Source organism: Gossypium raimondii, chromosome 10 (assembly GCF_025698545.1).
Source record: "Gossypium raimondii isolate GPD5lz chromosome 10, ASM2569854v1, whole genome shotgun sequence".
In the NCBI taxonomy this organism is placed as follows: domain Eukaryota; kingdom Viridiplantae; phylum Streptophyta; class Magnoliopsida; order Malvales; family Malvaceae; genus Gossypium; species Gossypium raimondii.
In genome coordinates this window covers 5400125-5426006 of record NC_068574.1, presented here as the reverse complement: position 1 = coordinate 5426006, position 25882 = coordinate 5400125, and the positions used below count along the sequence as shown (strand labels likewise).

General features: G+C 31.4%; 3 protein-coding genes across 3 annotated transcripts; 2 read left to right on the top strand and 1 right to left on the bottom strand.

Annotated features, from left to right (window-relative positions):
* The first annotated feature begins 1470 nt into the window (after positions 1 to 1470).
* LOC105777014 (uncharacterized) lies at positions 1471 to 6340 on the top strand. The gene is made up of 10 exons (XM_012600052.2): positions 1471 to 2078; positions 2422 to 2516; positions 2743 to 2810; positions 2900 to 2943; positions 3171 to 3248; positions 3339 to 3492; positions 4889 to 5044; positions 5161 to 5265; positions 5655 to 5720; positions 5879 to 6340. The coding sequence occupies exons 1-10, from the start codon at positions 1783 to 1785 to the stop codon at positions 5975 to 5977; spliced, it is 1161 nt and encodes a 386-aa protein (XP_012455506.1). The 5' UTR covers positions 1471 to 1782; the 3' UTR covers positions 5978 to 6340.
* A 1296-nt stretch (positions 6341 to 7636) lies between these two features.
* Positions 7637 to 9414, bottom strand: LOC105777015 (transcription factor MYB26). Its single transcript, XM_012600053.2, has 3 exons — positions 9163 to 9414; positions 8847 to 8976; positions 7637 to 8754 (listed from the first exon to the last, which is right to left on the bottom strand). Exons 1-3 carry the CDS (start codon positions 9293 to 9295, stop codon positions 7959 to 7961), a joined length of 1059 nt encoding a protein of 352 aa, XP_012455507.1. The 5' UTR covers positions 9296 to 9414; the 3' UTR covers positions 7637 to 7958.
* A 9631-nt stretch (positions 9415 to 19045) lies between these two features.
* LOC105777955 (hypothetical protein) lies at positions 19046 to 20119 on the top strand. The gene is made up of 2 exons (XM_012601490.2): positions 19046 to 19214; positions 19610 to 20119. Exons 1-2 carry the CDS (start codon positions 19175 to 19177, stop codon positions 19843 to 19845), a joined length of 276 nt encoding a protein of 91 aa, XP_012456944.1. The 5' UTR covers positions 19046 to 19174; the 3' UTR covers positions 19846 to 20119.
* The last annotated feature ends 5763 nt before the right edge of the window (positions 20120 to 25882 follow it).

Below are 25882 nucleotides of genomic sequence, written 5' to 3'. Positions count from 1 at the left end.
TTTTACCAATATACAGTATAAAAATTCAATTAATTAATTTTTATTATTTTAATATTATTTATTTCCCACAAAAGATATTCCTGTTTTTAAAAAGTCATGTGGTAACGTGAAGAGCGGAAGGCCAATACCCCCGATGTCTCTTTAAGTCAAAGTAGGTGGAGCGCCACACCCCAATTAAGTCTATTTACTCCATTAAACAATGTTCCATTATGTTTTCATAAAAAAAAAAAAAACTTTATTTTAATTTGGTACGTACAATAAAACCAAGTACTAAACGACATTTGCTTACTTTAATCTTGTTTTAAATATGAAATTCAACACATTATTTTTATATTTCTTACAAAACTGCCAATTGCATGCTTCTCACTTCATACCATTTACCCATAACCAAGTAACGCATCATCAGGTAGCCTTGAAAATCAATTAAGGTACAAATATTTTTATGTATTTGCCAAATGGATAAAATTTTATGTAGAAATCTTTATTCACAAGTTCTTGTCCACATGATTTCATATTTTCTATTCGAAATCTGAATTTCAAGAACAAAAATTTTGCATCCGATGGTATAAAAACACAACTTATAAGCTTAAATTAAAACATTTTTTTTGAAAGACTAATTTGAGCCGTTTGTTAATCAAACACCGATTAACATTTCCTTACAGTGACAAGATGTTTCTTTAGGACCAGTCTCGAACCATGTGGAAAAGTTAAAAAGGCCTAATTTTCCTCTCAGTCCTACACTTTTTTTTATCTCATCAGTTTAGTCCTTTTACTCTATTGATTTTATAATTAAACCATAGAAAGAACTCCGTTAAACTGGATTAAATGATATTTTTAAATAAATGAATAGTCAAGTAGGCAAACATTACATGCATGAAAGGCAAACAAAAATGTTGAATTTGAGATGGTAGAGTTTTCGATTCTAAGTATAAAATTACAATCTTTTTAGTACTATTTTACAAAAGGAAAATTTTCCATTTAATTCATTTTATAATTTATAAAATTTTAAATTAGTAAATGATAAAATTATATTTTGACCTCAAGAAGTGATAAAATTTTGATTCAAATTTTTAAAATTATAAAGATATAAGCTATTAAAATAGTAAACTTATATTTTTATTATCCTAAAATATACAATTTAATTTCTGCCCAAAATTTTTATTTTTAACTTCGCCTGTTTCACAAGTTTTAAATTAATGTTATGATGAAATTTTATATTTTAAAAATGTCATGTGATCTAACTTAACAAAACTTTTTCAGTTTTTCAATTGAACTTTAATTATGAAATGTAAAAAAAACTGAACTTTTGGGATTAAAAGTAAAAGGATATACTTTCAAAAATAAAAGAGTCAAAGGACTAAAATGTTAAATTTGTAAAAGGTATAGGGACTGGAAGCAGAATTAGACAAAGTTAAAACTGCAACTTAAAAGGAGAGGGATTAACGCTTTACGACTGACATGTATGGATGTAAAAAAAAAAAAAAATCTTTCGCCATTAAAACGAAACCCAAAAGAAAAAAAAAAAAAACTGTACCTTCTTCCCAGTTCCCCACCCTTGTTAATTATTACTAATATTTCTCTCTCTCAATCTCAAAAAGCCTTTTGATTTCTTCTTAAAATCTCTTCTTTTCTCTCTCTTTTTCTCAGTCTCCCGTTAGACCCGGTCTATCCATCTATATCTTATTTATCCAACCCATATTTCATCTCCTCTTTTTTTTTTTTGGGGAACCAAATCTATCTTTAGGGTTTTGATTCAATCATTCATTGTTCTTTCACAAAGGAATGACGACTACTAAAAAAAACATGTTACCTCCTGGTTTGGTTAACAATCTCCAGGAAGTTCTTCTTAGCAGAAAAGGCGGAAACTCCAACACCAATAACGATGAACAACAACAAAAACCCGACGCCGTTACTGATTCTACTGAGACATCTACTTCTGCTTCTGATGAAAACGACAACTCCAAGCCTGTCGTTTTGGTTACCAACGGTGAAGGGATTGATTCACTTGGCCTTGTTTATCTCGTTCAAGCTTTGGTCCGTTCTGGCCTCTACAATGTCCATGTTTGCGCTCCTCAATCGTGGGTTTTTTTTTCTTTCCTTGAAATTTCACAGAATTTTCTGATTCCTGGTTTGTTTTTGGCTTAATTTTTGCATTTTCTAATCTGGGTTCTCTCTAATTTTTTTATTTCTTGCTTTATTACCGGAATAGGAAACTATGCATTTCTTCATCTATAATAACTCTTTTGTTATGTGTGCTTATCAATTCATATTTGGAAATGTCGGTTATAATAATTCCTGGTTTGTTATGTGTGCTTTTGTTTTTAGTAATTTGGATGTCTAATATATTTAATTTCCATCTTTTTTGGCTATTGAATTTAGTAATTTGCTGTGATTTATTAGTTTCTGAATGGATTGGTTTAGGGACAAATCTGTGTCTAGTCATTCCGTGACTGTCCGAGAAACAATTACTGTTACTCCGGCAGAAATCGATGGTGCCACTGCTTATGAAGTTTCAGGTGTGATTTGATTTTTGCATTTGTGATATTCAATTTCAGCTAAATTAATTATCTCTGTTTTCTTGAATTTGGGATATGAAACCTTACTATTGTAAGAAAGAACATTTAGGACCTTAATTTGTCACCCTTATTCTTTCACATATGTCTGCAAACTTGTCTAAATTTTAATGTTGGTTTGAGTTGACTTTGATCTTAATCAGCTTCAACAATGGTTCTCTGCTTTCAGGGACTCCTGTAGATTGTGTATCCTTAGCATTGTCTGGGGCGTTGTTCTCGTGGTCTAAGCCCCTGCTGGTAAGGCTTTCATCTTGTTGTCAATGAATGAAAATTTCGATTTTGTTTTGAGCATTGATTGACTACTATATTTTTCATAATATATTCAGGTAATTAGTGGAATTAACCGGGGATCAAGCTGTGGTCATCATATGTGAGTCTTTGAACATGTTTGCACAATGATACTATTTGCTTTGACTTTCTTGATTGATTATTATAAGAACGATGCCTTTAAGTTTCTCTTTGAATTTTCATCTCCTATGTGTAAATCTTTGCATGAATTCATGCATGTGTTTTGTAGTTTTATCTTGTTAGTTTACTATTAAACCTTTTTGGCTTGTGTTTGGATGTTAAGTGTATTGATAATGTGTAATATACCAGGTTTTACTCGGGTGTTGTGGCTGGAGCTAGAGAAGCACTAGTTTCTGGTGTACCATCTTTGTCAATATCACTGAACTGGTACAAACTTGTTTACGGGGATTTAGTTTCTACTATTTTTCTCTTCACTTCGTGATTGAATGTTCTTTCCACTGTCGGGTACTCTTGCAGGAAGAGGGAAGAAAGCCAAGAAAGTGATTTTAAGGATGCGGTTGCTGTTTGTTTACCTTTAATAACCGCAGCCATCAGAGATATCGAAAAGGGTGTTTTCCCCAAAAGTTGCTTTCTAAGTATAGAAATACCTACTTCTCCTTCAGCAAACAAGGTTTGTATTCCTTATTTTTGGGACATTAAAAATGCCTAAGTTGAATATGTGGGTATCATTGCTTCCTTGACATGACCTCTTGCAATCTTGTTTATATAAAACCGAGGCAAATCGCATTGTAGCTGATGATAGTAGTTGATGATAATTTTCTTAGGGTGAGTGTTGAGAGTTCTTGTTTTTCGACCGTCTGTTGTCCTTCTAGTGTTAGGAGAGGCGAAATTTTGGTGTTGTATTCATCATAAAGAACAATCTTTTGTAAGAGCTGATGAAGAGGACATTTCCTTATTCCTTGGAGGAATATATTTGTTTCATCTATTCGTACAAGTGCTAGTCATATTGGGTTCAAATTATTGGGCAATTTTGGAAGCACTCCATCTCTTCCTTTAATTTCTTAGATTTTGAGACACAAGGTGCAGAGTATGGTTACTTTCTAAACTATAAGTGAATTTTCATTCCTTTTGAATCATGTCAAAATGCCAGATGATCCTAAAAACAGCAATATTGAAGGTTATTATACTAGGGTCATGCCTTAACTTCTTAAGAGAATTGACATTCTTAAAAAGCGTCATGGTAGTATATGATCTGGTTGTAGGAAGTTTCTGGTCATGCTCTTTGTTGACGAATTAGAAGTTTCCCTGATGCAATTTCCCTTTTAAAAGATCGGCCGCCAACTGACTGAGTGAAATTGTTTTTGAAAATGCGAAGCTTCAAGCTGAAAACATCCCAACTTTTGAACAGAAGCTTCACTGAACCGGAAAGGCTTTAAATCATTAATCATCTCTGGGAGGAAGCTTCCTCATGGTAGTTGTATGTTTTATAAAAAAAGTACATTTAAACAATCCAAGTTCCAAACGTTGTATTGGCTTAACTGTACAGTTTTGGGTTTTGGATTCAGCACCTGATATTTAAATCCAAGTTATGTCCAAATAGGCATATGGCCTTCGAAGTTTGATGTCCTTTGGGGTAAAGCTTTAGGACGGTCTAACATGACTATGACTCTTTTTTTTTTTTTCTTTATCAAATCTTATGCATCAATTGTTCTGGTTTGGAGCACATGACTTGTTAGATTTGATAAAGAAAGAAAAAAAAAGTCATAAACATGTTGCTTCACACGCAATTGATATTCTCTTTTTGCCGTAATTTATGAACTTGCGCACATCAGCTGCTTGCTCTCTTCCCCTCTTTCACTTTTATGTATCAATATTTTTTTCATCGTTTCGGTAATGATTATTGTGCATAACAAGAAGGTCAATGTGCATATCCTCCTAGAAGGCTTACATTTTGGATCTATTAGATTGAAAACAAAATGTAGCACTATATTTGTTTCTTTCCGGTTAGTGATTTTGACTAGTCTTGTCCTCCATATATGCTTTGCTTATTCATTCATATATGGCAGGGTTTTAAATTGACCAAGCAAAGTATGTGGAGATCCGCACCAAATTGGCTTGCTGTTTCAGCTAATCGGCATCCTTCTTCTGCTGCTCATTTCATGTCTAATCAACAAAGCCTTGGGCTCCAACTTGCACAGCTTAGCCGAGATGCATCTGCTGCTGTAAATTTTTTTCCCCCTTATATTGCATCATTTCTTTATATTAATCTCTTTAATGGGACTCTCAATTATCTTTGTCACTATTCACTCATGATCATGCATATGCATATTTTCTTTAGGGTGCTGCTCGCCGCATATCTGCGCAAAGGCAGAATGTAGAAGTAGAGTCGGTTGGGGCTGTTAAATCCGATACAAATAAAGTGAAAAAGTACTTTCGACTGGAGGTATGTAAAATTCCAACTATGAAATCTGAAAGTTTCTTAATTTCCATGAAGCCAAATTAATTGCTTTCGTAGTTGTGAAGCTGAGAACAAGAAATCCATTATTATCTTCTTTTCTACATGTTTTCTGGTTTCAGTAATATATTTGAACAGTTCGATAAAATCAGGTTGCATATGCATCTAAAAAGTTTAAAAGCTATGCTTTTGCTTTTACTATTTTTTACTTTCTCTTTCATTAATCCTTTTCTGTATCTGTGAATGCCTATATTCAATGTTGCCCCAAAATCTTATATCATCTGGATATGAGTACAAAGATATGACCTTCCAAATGTATGGAAAACCTTGCAACAATTTGAGTGTACCCATGTCAGATGCTTGCCCGTATTTTGCAGTTTATAAATAAAGAACAGGAAGAAGCAGAAGAGGATTTGGATTTCAAGGCCCTTGACAACGGATTTGTAAGTTGTCATTCAATCATGCAATAGTCTAAGGATTGATTTCATTTTCAAGATTATGAAATCGACCTCTATAAGCACAAACTGATTCCAATATGTTCATCAGTGGTTGATTTGGTTCATTCATTTTCTTTTTCCTGCTTGAAATTATAAAATAACAGGTTGCAGTAACTCCCTTCTCACTTTGTCCTCAAATTGAGGTGGACATTCAAACCGCTGCATCAGATTGGATCTCCGGTGCACTTCAGGTGGAGCAATAGAACCCTGGGAAGGCCAACAAAAAAAATCTTAAATCAATCAATTTGTATACATCCGCAGGAGGCATTACATTTAGTCATCAATTGAGTGCTTCTATTAATTTCCATTGAAATGCTTGTTCTGTATTTTCCCTGTTCATTTTTTCTTCTAGGGGTTCCCAAAATATCAATAACTCGGGTGTTTGTCTTTTGTTCTAGCTGTTTGTTGATACAAGGAAATAGCATGGTCTAAATTAAATATGACCATGGTCTTTCTGCAAATTCTTCATGTTGTTGTTGTGGGGGCTTTTCATGTAATATGGTCTTTTGATTTGTTTCAAATTTATGTGAATGTTTCTAGGCCTAAATGAATATTGTTGTTCTTCATATTGCTGTTGTTCATAATTAGAGGCATAGGCAGTAGTAAAAGGCTCAAAGGCCATATAATATGGGCCCCTACCACTTCGGCGGAGCATTGATGACAGCAATCAAAGTATCAGTCGCCAAGTAGGCCTGCATCTATATTTGCTATATTAGTGTCAACCCACTAGCTTCTCACCCAAATCTGTTTTGTACCCATTTTCTTTCAATAAAAAAATATATGGAGTGAGTCTATTCTTTTATTAAAAATTTGAGATATTCCTTTGTATAACAAGTACTTGATTTATTGTAAAAATTTTATAGAAGATAATATAAATCATGGTGCATCAGAAGTAAAAAAAAAAAATAGTGGTGAATATATAATTTCGTTGTTTTTAATTTAAAATTAGTAGAAGGCATTAATTTATTATTAATTAAATATTTTTAGTTTTGTTGAAACATACGGGATGAAATCACAAAATCCCTTTTATATTTAAAAAAGATTTATTGTATATATAAACCAATTAGAATGATAAAAGGAATTCTTGTTTTACATGATAAATGTACTATTTTGAGGGTAATTTTGTGTTTAATATTAAATATATATATATATATATATATATATATATATATACAAAATAAAATTTGAACCCAAGCTTCTATAATTTTCAACATAACCAAAGTTATATCTGTTATTTATATTGATAATTTATAAATATATTTATTAAATAGTTATGTTTTCACCTATAATCTTATATTAATTAAACATATGTAGTAATTATCTGTTTATTTACTTTTAAAAGACTCCAATACTAATGCCAAATAACTATCCTTCAAAATAATATATATAAGTTGTAATTCTTTTGGACTTACATGGAATTTTTTAAAAATAAAAATATAATGAGTTAAATTATATATATTAAACTATGGTACATTTCAATGCGAGTAAAAATAAAATTATGTAATAAATATATCAACTAAAATTTTACATAAAAAAATTTCGGTTTTAGCGAATAAGTAACAAATCTTATTAGCTCTAATCCTTTATGCTCTTCCCTCTGTTCCAAAAAGTTAAAACAGCTAAGGACCTTAAAAAGTTCATAAATTACCAGTTACTATATATGTATACCCTACACATTGATCTTCAGTATTCTCAGCAATTCCTAAAACCTAATATATGTGTGTGTATATATATATATATATCAACCACCTAAAATGTATAAATATGAAATATTTTCCCAGAGTTTTAATGTCCCTTCACCTATAAATGAGAGAGAGAGAGAAAGCTAACACTACATATTATAGAGGAATTCTCTAGAGAGAAGAAGAAGAAGAAGAAGAAGAAGAAGAAGAAGAAACTGATACACAAATATATTCTGGAAGAGTAATATGTGAAATGAATAACCTACATATTTATTTATGGAACATCATCAAGATAGCATTATCCTCGCTGAATATCTGAATTACTAACATTTAGTATTTGATTTTCTCTCATATATTGGACCGATCCTGCATTTTACATATATATTTTTATATATATTTTATGCATATATAATATATTATATTTCAAGAAAATAAATGCTTTTACCTAGCTAAATCCACTCCAAATTATAATATAAGATGTGATGAAATCCGCCATGCCTGTCTAAGGGTCCCAGCTGCTTGAAGGAAGATTAGGGTTTGTCAAATACTGCCCGCTGGATAATGCCGATAAGGACGATGATGATGAAGATGAGGGTATTGATGTGATGATGGTATCAATGTACTCCATCTGGCTTGCCCCCACCTGCATGTCATGTGCATAGTTTGAACCGGCAGGTATCGGGGGGAAACATGAGGATAGCCTGGAGACTAGTGGGTCGATATTGTTTTCTAATGAAACCGATGATGTTTGTGGAATGTTGCACACCATGTTCCCTTCAAGGATTTCACAGAGTTTCGGCACTGTTGGAGGACCCATTAACGGATTGTCGAAAGGTGGATTCATAAGCTTGTCACTTACAAAGTTTTGAGCTGCTTCATTGTTGAAAACTTGGACTTGATGATGTTGATCATCATCTTGATCATGTTGAGGTCCAAAGGGTAATGTCCATGCAGGGTCGAAGGAAGCTGTATTTGAAGGGGGTGGTGGCGGTGGGAGCATTGGTGTCAAGGGGAAATGATGGTGAACCAAATCTGCATGGTGACAGAAACTTTGTAGAACAGGTGCTGTGGGGGAAAGATAAAGCTGGTCTTGTTGAGCAGTGAGGATCAAATTAGGGTTTGCATTTAGAGAGATGAAACCAGCTTCCTCCGTATGGTTTGAGCTATGAACATCAGCGAAAGAAGCCAAAGCTGGGACATGATCATGGGAGATTAGCTTCTTCTTGATACTTGAATTCCAAAAGTTCTTCACTTCATTATCAGTCCTTCCAGGTAGATGCTTCGCTATCTGTGCCCATCTGTTTCAATATTTTTTTAAAAGAAGGCAATGATTATTACAATGATTATGAGTCAACAAACTTCCATAATAATGAAAAAAACATTGAAGAACCTGTTGCCTAGAATACTATGGAGTTCAATGATGAGAGCTGCTTCTTGTGGTGAGAAACTCCCACGTTTCAAATCAGGTCTTAAGTAATTTATCCATCTTAATCTGCAGCTCTTTCCACATCTTTGCAGGCCTGTATCATTCAAAATTAACAACAACAACAAAAAAGAACAGCAACAAGGAATCAAATGTAGTTGGTATTTGAAGTTATATAGTCTGCAAAAAAACAAAGGGTTAGAAAAAAAAAACTAGTGCAATTTAGATTGTAAAACAAAGAAAAAAAAAGGTTATGATTATCGTTTATTATGAATAAAGAAACCTGCAAGTTTAGGGACTGAACTCCAGCAACCATGGCCATAGGTTGTAATATAGTTGATCAGTTTCTCATCTTCCTCTGGTGACCATAGTCCTCTCTTCACCTTCTGCTTGTTGCAACAAGAATGGTGCCCCATTTTTTTTTTCTTTTCTCTCTAGAGAATTTGATTATCTTAAAAGTGAAAAATAGAAAAGCATATAAGAAAGAGACAGAGAGAGAGAGAGAGATTCTATATGGTGAAAAAAAAAAACGAGAGACCAAAAGCCCTAGAAATTTGATTACAAGAAAATGTGAGAAAAAAATTAACTTTGAAGGGAACTGATAAGAAAAGTACAGTGAGGGAGGGGGGGGTGAATTTAATGTAGGGACTGTACCAATGGTGGCCCAGTTAGGGTTTGTGGGCAAAAGGCTAAAAACTGCAGTATGAACCTGTAAGAGTTGTATGGCTTATAATGGGATCCTCCTTACCATGGGGGTACCCAGTACGCGTGGCACACATGCAGTTTGATGGGACCCAATGTTTGGACTTATCGACTTAATGTAAGAATCAAACTTGTTGAAATATATATACATTGGCTGATGAAAATTATTCTGACATTCTGACCTTCCAATCCCATACTATGGTTTTTCAAAATATTCAACTCTCTCATCACTGGGAGTTTTGTTTTAATAATGAGGTCACCTGATCTGACGGTTGTGATTGTATCAACATGTTTTTCTTGATGTGATCTTTTGTGGGTCACCATTGGATCACTGAAACAGTAAACAGAAAACCACCTTCCCCATATATAAAGGTAAAAATAAAATTTTATGGATTGACAGCAAGGTTTGTAAAACTGTCCCACCATAGATGCTTTGTTAGTGTCTGCTAAAAATGGATTTTAACTGTTTGAAAAATTGATAGTATCATTTCACATTTACCATTTTACTCCTTTCTTCTATACATGACTTAACTTTTGCATGTAATCAACCACCACATTCAAAGCCATGCAAAGTTTAATAATATATGTTTTAATTCAACAATTCATTGTTGCTGCATGCTACCTACCTAAGCTTGCTTCAACTTCAAAATCTCACTGCTTTCTAAATTATCATCATTAAAGGACTCCTACTTTTCATTCTTTTTTTTTTTTAATTAATTAAAAGTCTGGTCAGTCAATGTCTAGACGATTCTTTAGTCATTATTTAATGATGCATGGACAGCACATAGTACTCCTATTTATCAGTTACTTATCACGTTTAAAAATGGTGAAAAGAATCTCGAAATGAAAGCCAAATTGTTGATTGGCATCTAAGCAATGGAAGACAGCCAAAACTTGATCAATTTATCTTTGATGCATTAATAAATTATGATTACAACTTCATTGTACGACATATTGTAGTTTCGAATATGAACAATAAAATAAATAAAAATATATTTACAAACTTATAAATTATTTATTTATATTATTACTATTGAACTCAAAAATTAATGCAAATCTCTAGCTTCTGTTGGATCTCGGACAAGATTGGCCACCTTACCACGAAAAATGTAAACATAAATTCAAAAGTAGATGCTTAAATCAAATTTACTGTTTTTGTTTTTTGTTTTTTACCTAAATTATTAATTTTCATTGGTGGGTCATATATACATACCCAAAGAGAGGTTAATTAGAATATATATATCACTCGAGAATGATTGGATGATATTATAAGGAAATAGCTTCTTGTTTCTTCGAAAGAGTGTGTCCTTAAGACAGGGATTAAATCAAGACAAAACCTAAAATACTTATCATATATCATTAAAGAGAAGGCACGTATGATATGATAGAAGTGGGTCACCTAGTACAAATGCATGCTGTTCTTTCCAATTTCCACATTAAAAGCCGAATATTTTTCTAGGATGAAGAAATCATTATATCAATCTTTCCCATTCATTATATTATAGGTTTTTCGAATATTTTAGTTTTTGTGTTATAAAAGTAAATAGATAAAATTATAAATTTGAATAAAGTTACGTTAAAAATGCAAAATTGTCATATTTTAAAAAAAAGCAACGGATTTACAAATAATATAAGTAAAAATAATATATTAAAAATGTGGTATTAAAATAAAAAATCATTTATGTTATTACTATATATATATATTGAAAATGTTTTTTTTTTACAAACTTATAAAATGTATCTTAGATTTTTATTTCATCAATAATAAACTTTATTGATTATCTTACGAAGTTAGCAGTGTTATGTAGATGGAGAATAGTAATTAATGTGAATAAAACAAAAGGCTAAATGAAATTGACAACATCAAAATTGATTACTTGTAACCCTTTCCAACTAAAATCCAACTTCTTACAAACATTCAATAAAAATGTTGGAATTAAATCATTTATTTATATTGGAATGTCTTCTTTCAACCCTACCCTTTCACTCTCTAGTATTTTATGTTGGAAATATACTACTGTAAACAAAGTTGTTAGAACTGATAGGAAATCAAATTAAGTGTAAATAAATAAAGCAATCATTCTGCCATGGAAGGGCCATAATTTTAGAAGCGATTTAGCCTTGATCAGTGTCATCGGAAATGAACCTCGCCTCCAAGGTTAACACATTAATACTTCTAAATTCAGAGGAAGATGGAACTCAAAAGGATTGCTCTTCTTGTAAAAGTCGAGAAATAAACTGAAAGAAACTCGAGTAAACCACACTAAGTTCAACTCTCAAGAAAGATTGGAAGGGTCATAGATGGCCCCGCTTAAAACCCAAACTCCTAGATAGAATATTGCAAAACACCGGAATTTTAGAGAAAAGAGAGAAATGAATGAATTTTCTTGTTTTTCTGTGTTGTGGAAAATGAGTAGAATAGCTTACTATTTAATATATTAATGTTTGAAGGACAAAATGATAAAATAGCAGTGTCAATTTTTAAAATAATTTAAGAAGACTTGACTATTTATTTGTTATAGTCAAAAAGTAAATAATTGATTTGAATGAAAAAGAACAAATGAGCTTGCTTTATGTTGTGATAATTATTCATCTAATTGATTCATTGCAAAATGTGATGTTTAGGAAGCAAATGATTTACGATAATTCTACGTCCATAATTGGCGGGTTACAGGGTTAATTTAGCATTATTGTTACGCTTAAAAATATTTTTAAAAGTTTCATTTAGAATAAATGTTTTTGAAAATGTTGTGAAAAATATATTTTTAAACAATTAATATACATTATTTGTAAATTTTAATTTGAATAATATAAATATTTTGGATATTAAAGTCACATACAAACATAATAATAAAACATCTATAATATATATAAGCATAAGTTTTGATATTTTTCTTATTCATCAATATACATTTTTCATTTAAATATTTTAGTTTTTTCAGGTATATAAAATAAGAATTTTGGTTTTGTTAAAAAATTCTAAATAAATTTATATAATAATAAATAAAAAATTTAAAATCTATATTCAATTACTTTATCTTCAAAATATTATTTTAAGTAGCTAGAAAAGCAAAAATAAAACATTATTTTACTTTAATTAAATTAACAAATTTTAGGCATAGATTTTACTTAATTAAAGAGACACATATTAAATTTTTAAAGTTGTTTATGGAATAAAAATACACACTATAACTCTTTATTTATTTGATTAGACATAGATCACATGTGTTTTAATGTAACCAACTCAAATATCTTGAAAAATTAATTTTTATTTTCCTCAAAACCTTTTATTTTTCTCCGATCTACATCAATCAGGCCAAAATAAAGTTGTTATATATATATATATATATATTTCTTTTCAAAAATATATTTTTATTTAAAGATTAATTATCACGCTTATACTTTCTACTAAACGAGGGTGAGGCAATTAAAAAGATGAACTTTCTTGTCTTTCCTCCTTAGTAAAGTTCATCATGGAAAAGAATACCCCCAATATCAAAAAGTTTGGGAAAAAAAAACATATGAAAAAGTAGAGGCTTATATATATAATATAATTATAACTATGATTAAACATTTAATTTTTCCATTTTAATTAAAAATTATTAATTTTAATAAATTTATTTGTTATATGTCATAATCTAATATACATAAAATTTTATTAGTAAGGACTCGAGTTATGGTTAACGAGAAAAATAAAATCATTCACTGTTGTGTATTAAATATTATTACTAAGTTAGTTTCACTCATCAATCATGTCGAGTTCAGTTAGAAAATTACTTTACTGTTCCTTTATGTTTAAAGCACATAATATTATTATTTTTAAAAGACCAATAAAATATGTATATGATGGGATTCGAATCCATGCCAATTGAGTTAACAAAACCTTAAATTTACTACCCAACCAAAGTTTTATTTTAATTATATACATTTTATCACCTCTATCAATTGTATATATATAATAATGTTATTTTTAAACACAAATGTGGCTTATGTGTGATAGAGTTTTAGTATATTTTGTTATATTTTCCTTAATATAAAAAATAAAAAATTATATTATTATTTTTATGTTAAAATAAACACTCGAATCTCAAAATAAAATAGATGTATATATTATTAAATATTGGCATACGAGGATAATAGACATATACATATACATATATGTATGTACTTAGATGAAAACAATAAATTACGTGTTAAATGTATACAATGATTAATTCATAATTATGATTCCTCTTAGGAGAAAGTCCCAACCACATCTCCCAAGCTTTCTTTTCTTTCATCAACTGGTATATTTCTCCATCTCCCTGCTTGCAATGCAAGTGATGTACATACACACACATATATACAATTACATGCATATATGGGAAAAAGTAGATACGCCCTTTCCATCCTATGAAAAAGTGAGAAACCCTAACATCTTAAAATTAATCACATTTCTTGGAGTGGTATAAAATCTAAACTACATTTAGCAAGACTAAAAGATGGGGGTCTATTTATATCCACGGTAAAAATGTGGATTTGTTTAATTAGCTTAAAATAGATTAATCCAAAATAGTGTCATATTTTATTGCCCCATTTGATGAATGGCGTCCAAAATTAGCTGAATGTCAACTTTAAGCTAAATTGCTCTCCTTTAGACCAACATTTCAGCCACTATATAATGATAGAGGGTGTATTTATACTAAATTTGTTACCATCTTTCAATGGTTAACCTAATCCAACTTTATTACGAATTTGGGTACAAATACTAGGGCCATAATCTTAATTAGTTACAGATTTCTTTTTAGTTCATTATTAGTATTTTTTATGCTGAGATGTCAACATTTGAGTTTAATTCTAATGATTTTATTACTGAAAGTAACGGCTTATCTAACATTAATCATTTAGGATGAGTGTAAACATGTTTCACAACTAGGAATAGACAAAGCAGTTCATGGAACACTATGGATTCATACAAAATAACCCCCTAATTTGCATCTAATTTCATACCTCGTGGACATTACAGTTTACTAACCTCGTACGTAGTTATTTTCAAGATTTGAACTTAATATTTTTCTTTGAGTGTATAAAATCTCTTATCGTTGCACCCAATTCTTCACTTTTTTGATAACGGAGATGTGTCTGCTCTATTATAACGTCAATTTTGAGGAAAGCAAAATTGTGTTTATTTTGATATGTTTAGTATAGAAGATAAGAAAAATGTTTGTAATGAAGTTGTAAATAGACATGTTTAAAGAGCAAATCTTTCTTGGCTTGGATTATTTTATTATTAATATAAATTTAAGTTTAATTATAAAAATATATTGAAATAGTAAAAAAAACTTTGTCGGCCAAACTTAGGTTCTAATTGTAGATAAAATTATTAATTTAAAATAGAATGAGTTCAAAGAGAGCGTTTTGGTCCCATGTTTAGAAGGATTGAATTTGAAATGAAGGTGCAAAATCTATTTATTTTCTTTTCTCTCCTATTTTCTTTTTTGCCAAACAAGGGAAAGTGTTGAAAGAAATAAATTCACCTTCCATCCTCTTTTCTTCTTATTTTCTCTCTTACCAATCAAAGAACTGTAAATATGAATATATATAAACCCAACAATACAGGTAAAAGTGTCATAGAGATCCCTAAGAGTTAGGTTGCATTTTATCCCCTCTACTAAGAAAATGGTAAATTAGTTATTCTGTTAAAAATTTTAAAATTGTTCCATGTACTATAGTATGAGGTACATGTGGCACATCACATGTCGCTATCTGGTTATTTCGTCAACCATACTAGTTTTTAATAATACAAGTGGATGAAATTTTAACAGAATGGGACAATTTGTTCTTTAATCTAATATACATGAATTAATTTATCTATTTTTTAGTAGAGGAAATAAATACAATCGACTATTGGTACAACAACCATCATATTGCTTTTACCCAATAATACATTACCTTTATTTAAGATGAATATATAATATGGACTGATCCTTAAAATTTTAAGGATTATATTGAAAATTTGACAAACAAGATGGCTTAGCCATTGGATATAATAATGCAATTTTGCATTGTCATGATAGATTTAATTTTACACTAATAAAATAGAAAAAAAAAGGGTAAATTTTGTTATCAGTTCTCTTTCTCCTATTATTCTAAAATCATTTTCTCTTTACAAATTTACATTCTCAAACACACACAAAAATCCCAACCCATAGAAATTAGTTAAAAAGTAAGAAAAAATGACAATATCTCATTGCAATCACAAATATAGAAGATTGAAAGGGTAAAAGGGGTGAAAGCAAATGCTTTATTGGGAGACAATATTCTATTGGTACCAATATATCCAAATGGTATAAGTATTATAGCCATGGGAGTGTTGAATATCAAATAGCATAGAAAAGAAATACAGTTTAGGGTTTGCTTATGAAAGAAAAAGATAAAAAAGGAATTAAGAATGGAATGCTTGTGATGGAAGAAATAGGACCAAACAAGATTCTTTGGTTTTTATTGATGCACATGCAACAATTAATACCCTTAGCCTCATTTGCTTTATTTGTTGAGCCATCAGAGGCAACCCATCAAATAACCAAAGTACACTTCAAACTATGACTCTCTAATTCTTTGTCCTTTCTTTCAAGTGAATTGATTTTGGTATGGGTCTTTTTCATTCCTCTCTCTCTCTCTCTCTTATAATTAAATTTTTTTTCATTAACTAATACTCCTACTAGCAATATTTTAATGACACTTAATTTAGAAAAAAAAAATGGGAGTTTTAGAGAGGCATTACTATGTAATATCCTTTTCCATGCTAAAATGCCCCAAAGCTATGAGAAAAGGACTGTAGATTTTACAGTAAATTATAAACTTCTCAACTAAATTTAACTCTTCCTCTTTGTTCTATTCACTCATAAAATTAAATGATCTTCAAATGGACTAAGATTACTCTATAAATAGGTAGAAGAAGATTCTAAATGAAATAAAATGAAAAGGATTTTCCCTCTTAATTTCTTCATAAATAACAACTTGATTAGTATTATATAAAAGTTAGAAAAGATGAGAGTTTTCAAATGTCAAAAGATTTTTCCTTTATCATTAAAAGGAATCTCCTTTACACTATCTAAAAGCTAAGAATATGATATTTAATACATCAAAACTAGGCAAATCAATAAATTTGGCCCACACCAAGTAGTATATATATGTCTATATTCTTTTTTTATTTGGGTAACTAAATTTTTTTTAATTTATTCAACCTTCATTTCATTCATGCATTGTAAAAAATCTTAATATGAATACGTTAACAGATTATATTTATATAAAACAAATTACTACTGTGTGCTACATTTATATAAATATATGAATTATTAAATTTAATTTTTTTTGAGTTGGAAACACACATCATACTTACTTAAGATCAAATCGACTAAATATAAATCTAAAATTTAGTCCAAACCCATCCATATTTGTAAATGATTAACTTAAGGATCTATTTTAGGTTCACCCATTTTAAATTTTTAATGAAAATTGCTTTTTTAATTTAATATGTTTTCTCTTTTATTAAAGTTTTAAATTAGACAATTTAATTTATTTTATAATTACATTTATCATTATAGTATTATTATATATTATTATAAATTTAATTTTTATGTGAATAAATTACATACTATATAAAAATATATAATTAAAAATAATAATCGAGCTTAGGCCTAGAATGTTGGAGTCCAAATTTAATCCATATTTTAAAACACAATGATTTTCCAATATCAAACCAAATTTAAACCTTAAACAGATAACCCAATAGTGAAATTTATGACATAGCATTCCACTTTATACAAAATAGATGGAGTGAATAAGATATGTATTAGAAAATTGTGGACCCAGAAAAGTAGTGAAAACAAATTATGCAAATGTAACCCAATTCTGCAAGAAAGTAGGAAGCCTATTAAAACCCTACTAGTCCCCACACTGCTTTCCTTCTCTTCATGGCAATCCCCCCATGAAAGAAACTTCACTTGTTTCCTCAAAATTAAGAAAGCTAATTTCCCATTGCTTTTTCTTTTGATTTTTCTATGTATTTGGTGGCGATTTAAAATTATTTCAAAATCACTTCTTTTCTTAGTCTTTTCCCTTTTATTTGTTGGAAGATTAAGTCACAATTTAAATTATTTTGATATTCTAATTTAAGAATAAACAACAACAATTCAAAAGTTTGAATCAACTCAAATCCCATCTAAGATTGTACTGCCATCACATTGAGAATTTTTATATATCAACTTGGCATTTAAGTAAATAAATAATGTAGGTATAAAATACAAAAATCGATATTATTATTGTTGTTGTTGTAATTATATAAAACATGACAATTGGTAATCAAACTAGGTTAACCCGTGTAGGAAATGATAATTTGAGTATAGAGAAATATATATATATTGGTAATCAAGCTTTAAATTTATAGATTGCCATCTTTCATTATAGAGAACACGATTGTTGACTGAAATATGTTAAATCGGCGAATGAATTTCTAAAAATAGTTTATAATGATATTGCTTAGAAAATGGAGTAGGCAATTCATGGTAACTAAATGAGGGAAAAGGAAGAGATGGCGATGATGTGCGTGGTCCTTTTCTAAATAAGCGTGACTAACGGGACCATGGTTTCCACATTTATATTCACCATGATCACCGTCTTTTCTGCTTATTCTCTATCAGGGAACTATTATTTTTTTTCTGATTACAAAAATAAAGGTTTGCTTTTTCTTTAGTTTAATTTGATTACACCCTAAATCAATTTTGTGTTCATCGGAAAATGATTTCAAAAAGGAGAGGCATAATACATGAGAAATGAAATCAAACTCTTTTAGCTTTTCAGGTTTGTTAGAACTTTCCAACATTTCTCCGAGCTGATTGCTTTTGGGAGCTAACTTAAAGTGTTTGGTTTCCGCATGCAATGACACAAATCCCACATTGATGGCTTCTGTTTCCCCATAATCCCAAACTTTAAACTATTGATAAGATGCTACTTACTTAAACTTGTTTCTATTGCTATTGATAACGTTAAAAGTATTGTCTTCTTTGAATGTTATTGTAGAATTGATAAATTTTTAAAAATTTTATCAGAGAACCCCAAAATAACTTTTATAGTCAAATATTGAATTCGTTACTAAAAAATCAATTTAGAAATTTGTTTATTGTATTTGTTTTCGCAATTACAAAATGTATACAAAGTAGTGAATAAGAACATGGTTGTGAGGTGGTGGCTTCCAAAGGGAACTACAATGGCATATGGACCCTTAAAGGTCCATTGAGATCACTATGCTGGACACATATTCAATTTTGGGTCTAACTGTGAAGCCATTTTTTGTTTGAATCAGATTGTGTGATAGGTGTTAATATGGGTAGAATGGAAATATTGGGCTTTTATTATTAGTGAAGCTTAATTTCAAGCGGCCATTAAGGGCATGTAGCGCAGTTAAAATGACCCAGTTCAGTGTTTCAATTGTTAATCTGATCCTTCCTCGTCATCATTAGCAACAGTCAAGGACGCATTTGCATAAGTTGATAAACATAAAGTTGCTAAACTCGAAGTTGACATTTCCTGTTTCAAATATTGTCAATATCAAAATGTCTGAACCTAAACATCATCCAACACATACTCCCTCAGGTACTATATGATCTGCTCTTAATTTCTTCTTTTAATTGAATTTGTTATGCCTGATTGTTGGACTTTGCTAAGATTTTGTGTAAATTTTTACTTTTTCTTTATCTGTAAAGGTTCACCCTTTTTGTATAAAAATTGGTTTTTTTTTTTGGGGGGGGGGTTGGGAAATCGTAGCTTTCTAGGTTCTTCTAATAATCTGTGTAGCTATAAATTCTTTCCTGGGATGTATTGATATTATTAAGAAATGAACTCTTTGTTGGTACCAATTCCCAATAGAGTAAATGGAGTCTCAATTAGTTTCTTTTATGATTTTGGGTTTGTTCATTCTAGCTTTGTGGGTGATTTAACTGACAATTTTACTGGTTTTTTCTTTTTAATGTTATACTTTGATATGGAAGAGAAAGATGTTAAAGCACCTAACATAATTGAGAGAGGTAAGGAAGAAATTGAGGCACTATTCCACCATGATAAAAAACCACACCATCACAAAGAAACACATGGAAGGAGCGATGATATCGACGAGGACACCGCTGTTGATGATGTTAGAGGCCCTAACGTGTTTGAAAGAGTGAAAGAAGAAGTGGAGGCCATTGTTGGAGCAATTCATCCCAAGAAAGAATCTAAAGGACCGTGAGTCACCTTCATCGATGCAAGGTGGGTTTAGAATTCTGATTCGAGGATCATATCGAATAATTTAGGTTTATAATCTCAGTATGATGTTTAATTTGCTCATTCAACTATGAAAGCATTCTAGAATTTGATTCTTGTGTTTGACAAGTAGCTTGTCTTTGTCTGATTTTCTTTACATCTGTCCCTCTGCTTTATGTTTGGAATTCTTTATCTTAATGTTGCTTGATTGTTCTTTTACAGAGTCCATTGAATACAAAGCGTCTATTATCTAAGTAAAAGACTGCATATTTAGTTGAAACCTTAACAAGTTTCTCCAACTCCCAAACCTAAACAGCATATGAACTTGTAAAAGTCGCATAAGAGCTGATTTTACCTGCGATAAACTCATGAATCATAAGTGTGGCTATCCTTGTGCTAGAGTTTTTAATAAAATGCATATGTTACTCGCATATGGAAGATTGGAAATAAAATACCAGTGATATTTGGTCTTTCGGCCAATCCTTTGTTTGCTTATTGTTGCATCTACATTCACATGAGGACTTCTATTCAGTATTAAAGATCTGCAATTTTTATATTGTTGAAAAAAACACTTTTTATGGATGATAATTTGAGTTAAGTCCCTGGTCCCTAGCCTATCACTTGGGAAAATTTTATACAGAAGCTCATAGAAAAGATTAGCCAGCAGCAGAGCCTACATCAGCTAGAATGGTGCAGTGAGTGGTGCAATCGAGATTTCCTTGTTTCTAGCTTTGATTCGCTGGCTCAGTTTCATAACTATCACCTCAAAGTCTAATAATATACAGATATGTCATTGAATGAAATATCATGGCTTTGCATGTTCACCATTAGATGAATTTAGAAAAGCTTGGAATCAGATGGTGATTCCCCCGCCCCCAAGTTATAATTTCTTAACCAACTCTTAATTCAAAAATTGGTGCAGCCCTGAGTGCCTCAGACAGTGATGCTTTTCTTACATAAATAGCACTCTGCTGCTGAGTTTTCCTATACCCTTAACAGGAGTGAAACCATCAGAGTTTAAAAGACACTGCAGTCTATGCAACATGGATTCCAATATCATGATTTTGAATATAATGAATGCTATCAAATCATAAATATCAACCATATCTTCTAGTCCTAGGCCTGAAAGAGTACCATATTATTGGATTGATTTGAAGGGAAGCTTGGGCAAGACTGTAACAGGAGGTCAAGAGGCTAGAAAGGTCAAAGGGGATTGAAACAGTCAATCAGAAAGGACAGTGTAGTGGAATTGCGGCCAAGTTTTAAACCCATCATGTATGACACAGTAAAAGCGAAGCAAAACCTCCATTGCCAATGACCAAGAAAAATACCAGAGATTTTTTACCTTTGGCTTCTTTTACTTTGGGAAATGAGATTTTTTGTTTGCCAGGCTTTTTATCACCACTTTATATGTTCCAACAGTCGTGCATGGCCTCTAGCTCCCTTCATCTCTCCAATATTGACCATCATGGTTACTCTCAGTCAACATCCATACCAGAAAAAGGGGTCCACTCTTTTATCTTTCAATAATTATGTGTATTAAGTTTTACCTTACTAATCACAGGCCAGAATCCAGAGTCTTTGCAAGTTCCCTTGTGGCCAAGTTCAAGCTCAAAAGAAGTCTCTTCACAGAGTTACAAAAGCAAGCAAGGAAAGGGTAACATAAATGGAGAAACTTATGTTGAAGCGGAGACCAGCAGACTGGGCACAGGCTCAGGCCGTCCGAGCTGTGAACACAAATGCTATGGTTGCACTCCATGTGAAGCCATTCAAGTGCCTACGACTCCAGGCAACCACAGCCATGTGAGCCTGCAGTCCGCAAATTATGAGCCTGAGAGTTGGAAATGCAAGTGTGGTCCTACGTTTTATAGCCCATGACTTGCTTTAAAGCTTTTATATTACAAGCTGTTGAATGTTCAGAGTGCACCATATTCTCTGATTTCAGGCTTTTTTATGTTTTTGTTTCTGTTTCTGAGAAGTATTCGTAGCACTCCAATGAATATCTACAATGATTTTAGAGATACATAAGCAGACTTCGAACATATATGTATCGGATTTACACATCCAATACTTACATTTGCATCAAAACAAAAGACAAGATAGAATAATGATGGAGGAATTGTCTAAAACCTTCTGACTAAATGTTTTGAAGGAAATTATTTATATGGATGGTAATAGGGTGAGGTAACTTTTTGCTCACCTCAATCTCAACCTATTTTTTATACTATTCTAAATTCAATTTTTATTTAAAATTGTAATATCCAAACTTGATTTCGATAAAAAAAATATCCACTAATTGCTATGCACAAAATCGATTCCAAAAAGAAGAAGAAAATATTAAATTATTTTTATATTATATTAATTTTAAATAATTAAATAAAATAAATATTATGAAATCTTGTAAATATTAAAACTATGTAACCTAAATATATTTAAAAATAGTTAAAATTAGAACATATAAATTAATTATATAAAAAAAAAGTTGGAGGACTATAAAGGTTTATCAGTTGGGCCTAACCAGGTTTGGACTATGCGCTTGCCAAGCTTACCAACTCAATCGATATGGCGGCTATGTCACACCATCCCAAGTCTCTTCATTTTTCTCATTATCCCTCGAGAATTGGACATAAAGTTAGGACAAGTTTAGCAAGTTGCAGGTCCCATTAACATATATAAACAACTAACAACACTTTGTTTTTTAACATATTATTGAAGTAGCTTCTTGTCTTGTCTATTGAGGATTGAAGTTGCAGCATCCATCCACCGAATTAAAAAATAGCGTCTTTTCTTCTAATTTTTTAAGTGAATTATTAAAAAAAAAAGGTAAAGTCTGGTTTTTCATTGTATTGTGCTTTGATATCATTTCCGTGTTACTATTTTTTTTTATAAAATTAATAATAAATAATACCTAATTAAAATTAATTTGAAATCACATATATTTCATATGTGGGAGTGTACAAAAGTCGAGTCAAATCAATCAAATTGAACGGTTTTAATTTGTCCAAGTAGGTTTTAGTCTATTCAATTATAAAATGGATAAGTTAAATCGGTTTCAATTTTAAAAAAACTAAAAAATGAATTAACTAACTTTGAATATATATTAAATTTATATTATATATATTATCCAAAAAATAAACCGAGTTGATAAAATAAAACCCAAAATACTAAACCGAACTCAAAATTCTTTACCCATTCACATAGAACAACTCTACGACCTTATTTCAATCAAGTTATGTTAACTTGTTACTATTTGTTAGAATAAAAAGATAATTACAGATCTAATGATTTTAACTAATGATTTTGTTGGGATCGACTCGTATAAACAAAAAAATAGAAAAGGTAGAGAAGAATGAACACAAATTTTACATTAAAAACTCCTCTGAAGAGGATAAAAACCACGGGCAAAGGAGACATTCTCGACTTAACATTAATGAGTAAACAAAACAAGAGTACAATGAGAATACAAAGCTCACACCTAAAGCTCTCACATAAAGGGTTTCACAAAATTCTCTCAAACTCTCACCAAAACTCCATATACGAATACATTGTGTTGCCCTCAAAGAAAAGTCTTTGCTGATTGGCGTGTCTAAAATAGGGTTACAAAGGCCTTTTAAATAGGCTCAATACTAAGGGCTAAAATGACTAAAATAACCCTGAAGTAATCAGAGTCTAATTGGGAAAAGAAGTCCTACTGAGTTGTACAAAATGTGGTTGCATAACATCAAGAATCGTCCTGACGTCGTGACGTACCAGATTTTCTCGTCACGACATCATATCCATGTCCATTATCAAAAACCCTCACGTCGTTTTAATGTCAAGCACCTCATCATCCTGACGCCGGACCTATTTTGGCCTTTTTTATTGCTCATCAGCTCTCGTCTAAGGTGTTTGCAACGTGTCCAACAAACGTGAGGCACACCCTACAAATCTCCATATTGACTCGTATTTATCACGCCTCTTTTTTCATGCCCCGTCACGAGCCTAACTCAAATTTTGCAGAATGTTAACCAAGTCTAAACCATGCTAAAACTTGGAAACTAAAAGAATCCTAGCCTTCAAATTAAAGTTGTATAATGCAACAAGGGCCAGCAATACCTAAACAGGAGAAAAACCATCAACTTTCTCCACCTGACTGTAACCCTCTACGAACTATTCGAGTTCTAAAGACTAAAATGGGATGAGATTCTTCGCTAAATTAGACACATACCTAACATCTAACACGACTCCACCTTCAATCGAATTATATGTGGAAAATAATGAATCGTCACCCTCATTCTCGGCCACATCAGCTACCTCCGTAATTATCTGAAACTATCATAAGCTTAAATTTGTGATCTTGTCGAACTTTTCGATATTTAAATTCATTGTTGTGCCACCAAATGAGTTGATCTAAAAAAGTTGAACCAAGCTATGATACCAAATTTGTTGAGGATCAACCTATATAAACAATAAAATATAAAAGGTAGAGAAGAACGAGCACAAATTTTATGTGGAAAACTCCTCTAAAGAGGATAAAAACCACGAGCAAATGAGACATTGACTTAACATTAATGGAGTAAACAAAACGAGAGTACAATGAGAGTACAAAGCTCAAACCCTGAATACAAAGCTCACATCCAAAACTCGCACAAAAGAGGTTTTACAAAATTCTCTCAAACTCTCACCAAAACTCAATATGCGACTACATTTTGTTGCCCTAAAAAAAATCCCTTACTGGTTGGTGTGTCCAAATCAGGGTTACGAAAGTCCTTTAAATAATCCCAATACTAAGGGTTAAAATAACTAAAATAACCCTAAAGTAATCCAACTCAAACTGAGAGAGGAAGTCTTGTTGAGATATACAAAATGTGCCTGCATAACATCAGGAATCAGCATGACGTCGTGATGTGCCGACTTTCCTCGTCACGACTTCGTTGCCATGTCCATTTCCAAAAACCATTGAGTCGTCCCGACCTTAGGCCTGTTTTAGCCCTTTTTTAGTTTTTCGTTGATTCTCGTAAGGTGATTGCAATGTGTCCTATAAATGCGAGGTACACCCTATAAATCTCCACCTTTACTCATATTTATCACGCCTATTTTTTCATGCCCTGTCAAGAGTCTAATTCGAATTTTGTAGATTGTTAATCAAATCTAAACAGTGCTAGAACTTGGAAACTGAAAGACTCATAGTCTTCAAATCAAAGTTGTATAATGCAACAATGGCTAGTAATACCTAAACAGGAGAGAAACGATAAACTCTCTCCACCTGGCTGTAACCCTCTGCGACCAACCTTGCCTCAAATACTTTACGAACCATTCGAGTTCTAAAGACCAAAAATGGATGAGATTCTTCGATAAATCAGGCACATACCTAACATCTAACACGACTCCATTTTCAACTGAATTATATATGGAAAACAATGAATTATCACCCTTGTTCTTGGCCACATCAGCTACCTCTGTAATTATCTGAAACTATTAGAAACTTAAATTTGTGTCAAACTTTTCGATATTTAAATTCACTATTGTGCCACCGAACGAGTCAATCTGCGAAAGTTGAACCAAGTTTTGATACCAATTTTTTGGAGATTGACCCGTATAAACAACGAAATAGAAAAATTAAAGAAGAACGAACACAAATTTTATGTGGAAAACTCCTTTAAAGAGGATAAAAACCAAGAGTGAATGAGGCATCGACTGAACATTAATAGAGTAACCAAAATGAGAGTACAATTAGAATACAAAGCTCAAACCCCGAATACAAAGCTCACATCCAAAACTCACACAAAAAGGGTTTCACAAAATTATCTCAAACTCTCACAAAAACTCTATATGCGACTACATTTTGTCGCCCTTAAAGAAAATCCCTTACTGATTGGCGTGTCCAAATTAGGGCAAAGGTCCTTTAAATAGGCTTAATACTAAGGGTTAAAACGACTAAAATAACCCTAAAGCAATCCAACTTAAATTGGGAGAAAAAGTCTTTTTAAGATATACAAAATGTGTCTGCATAACATCAAGAATTAGTGTGATGTCGTGACATG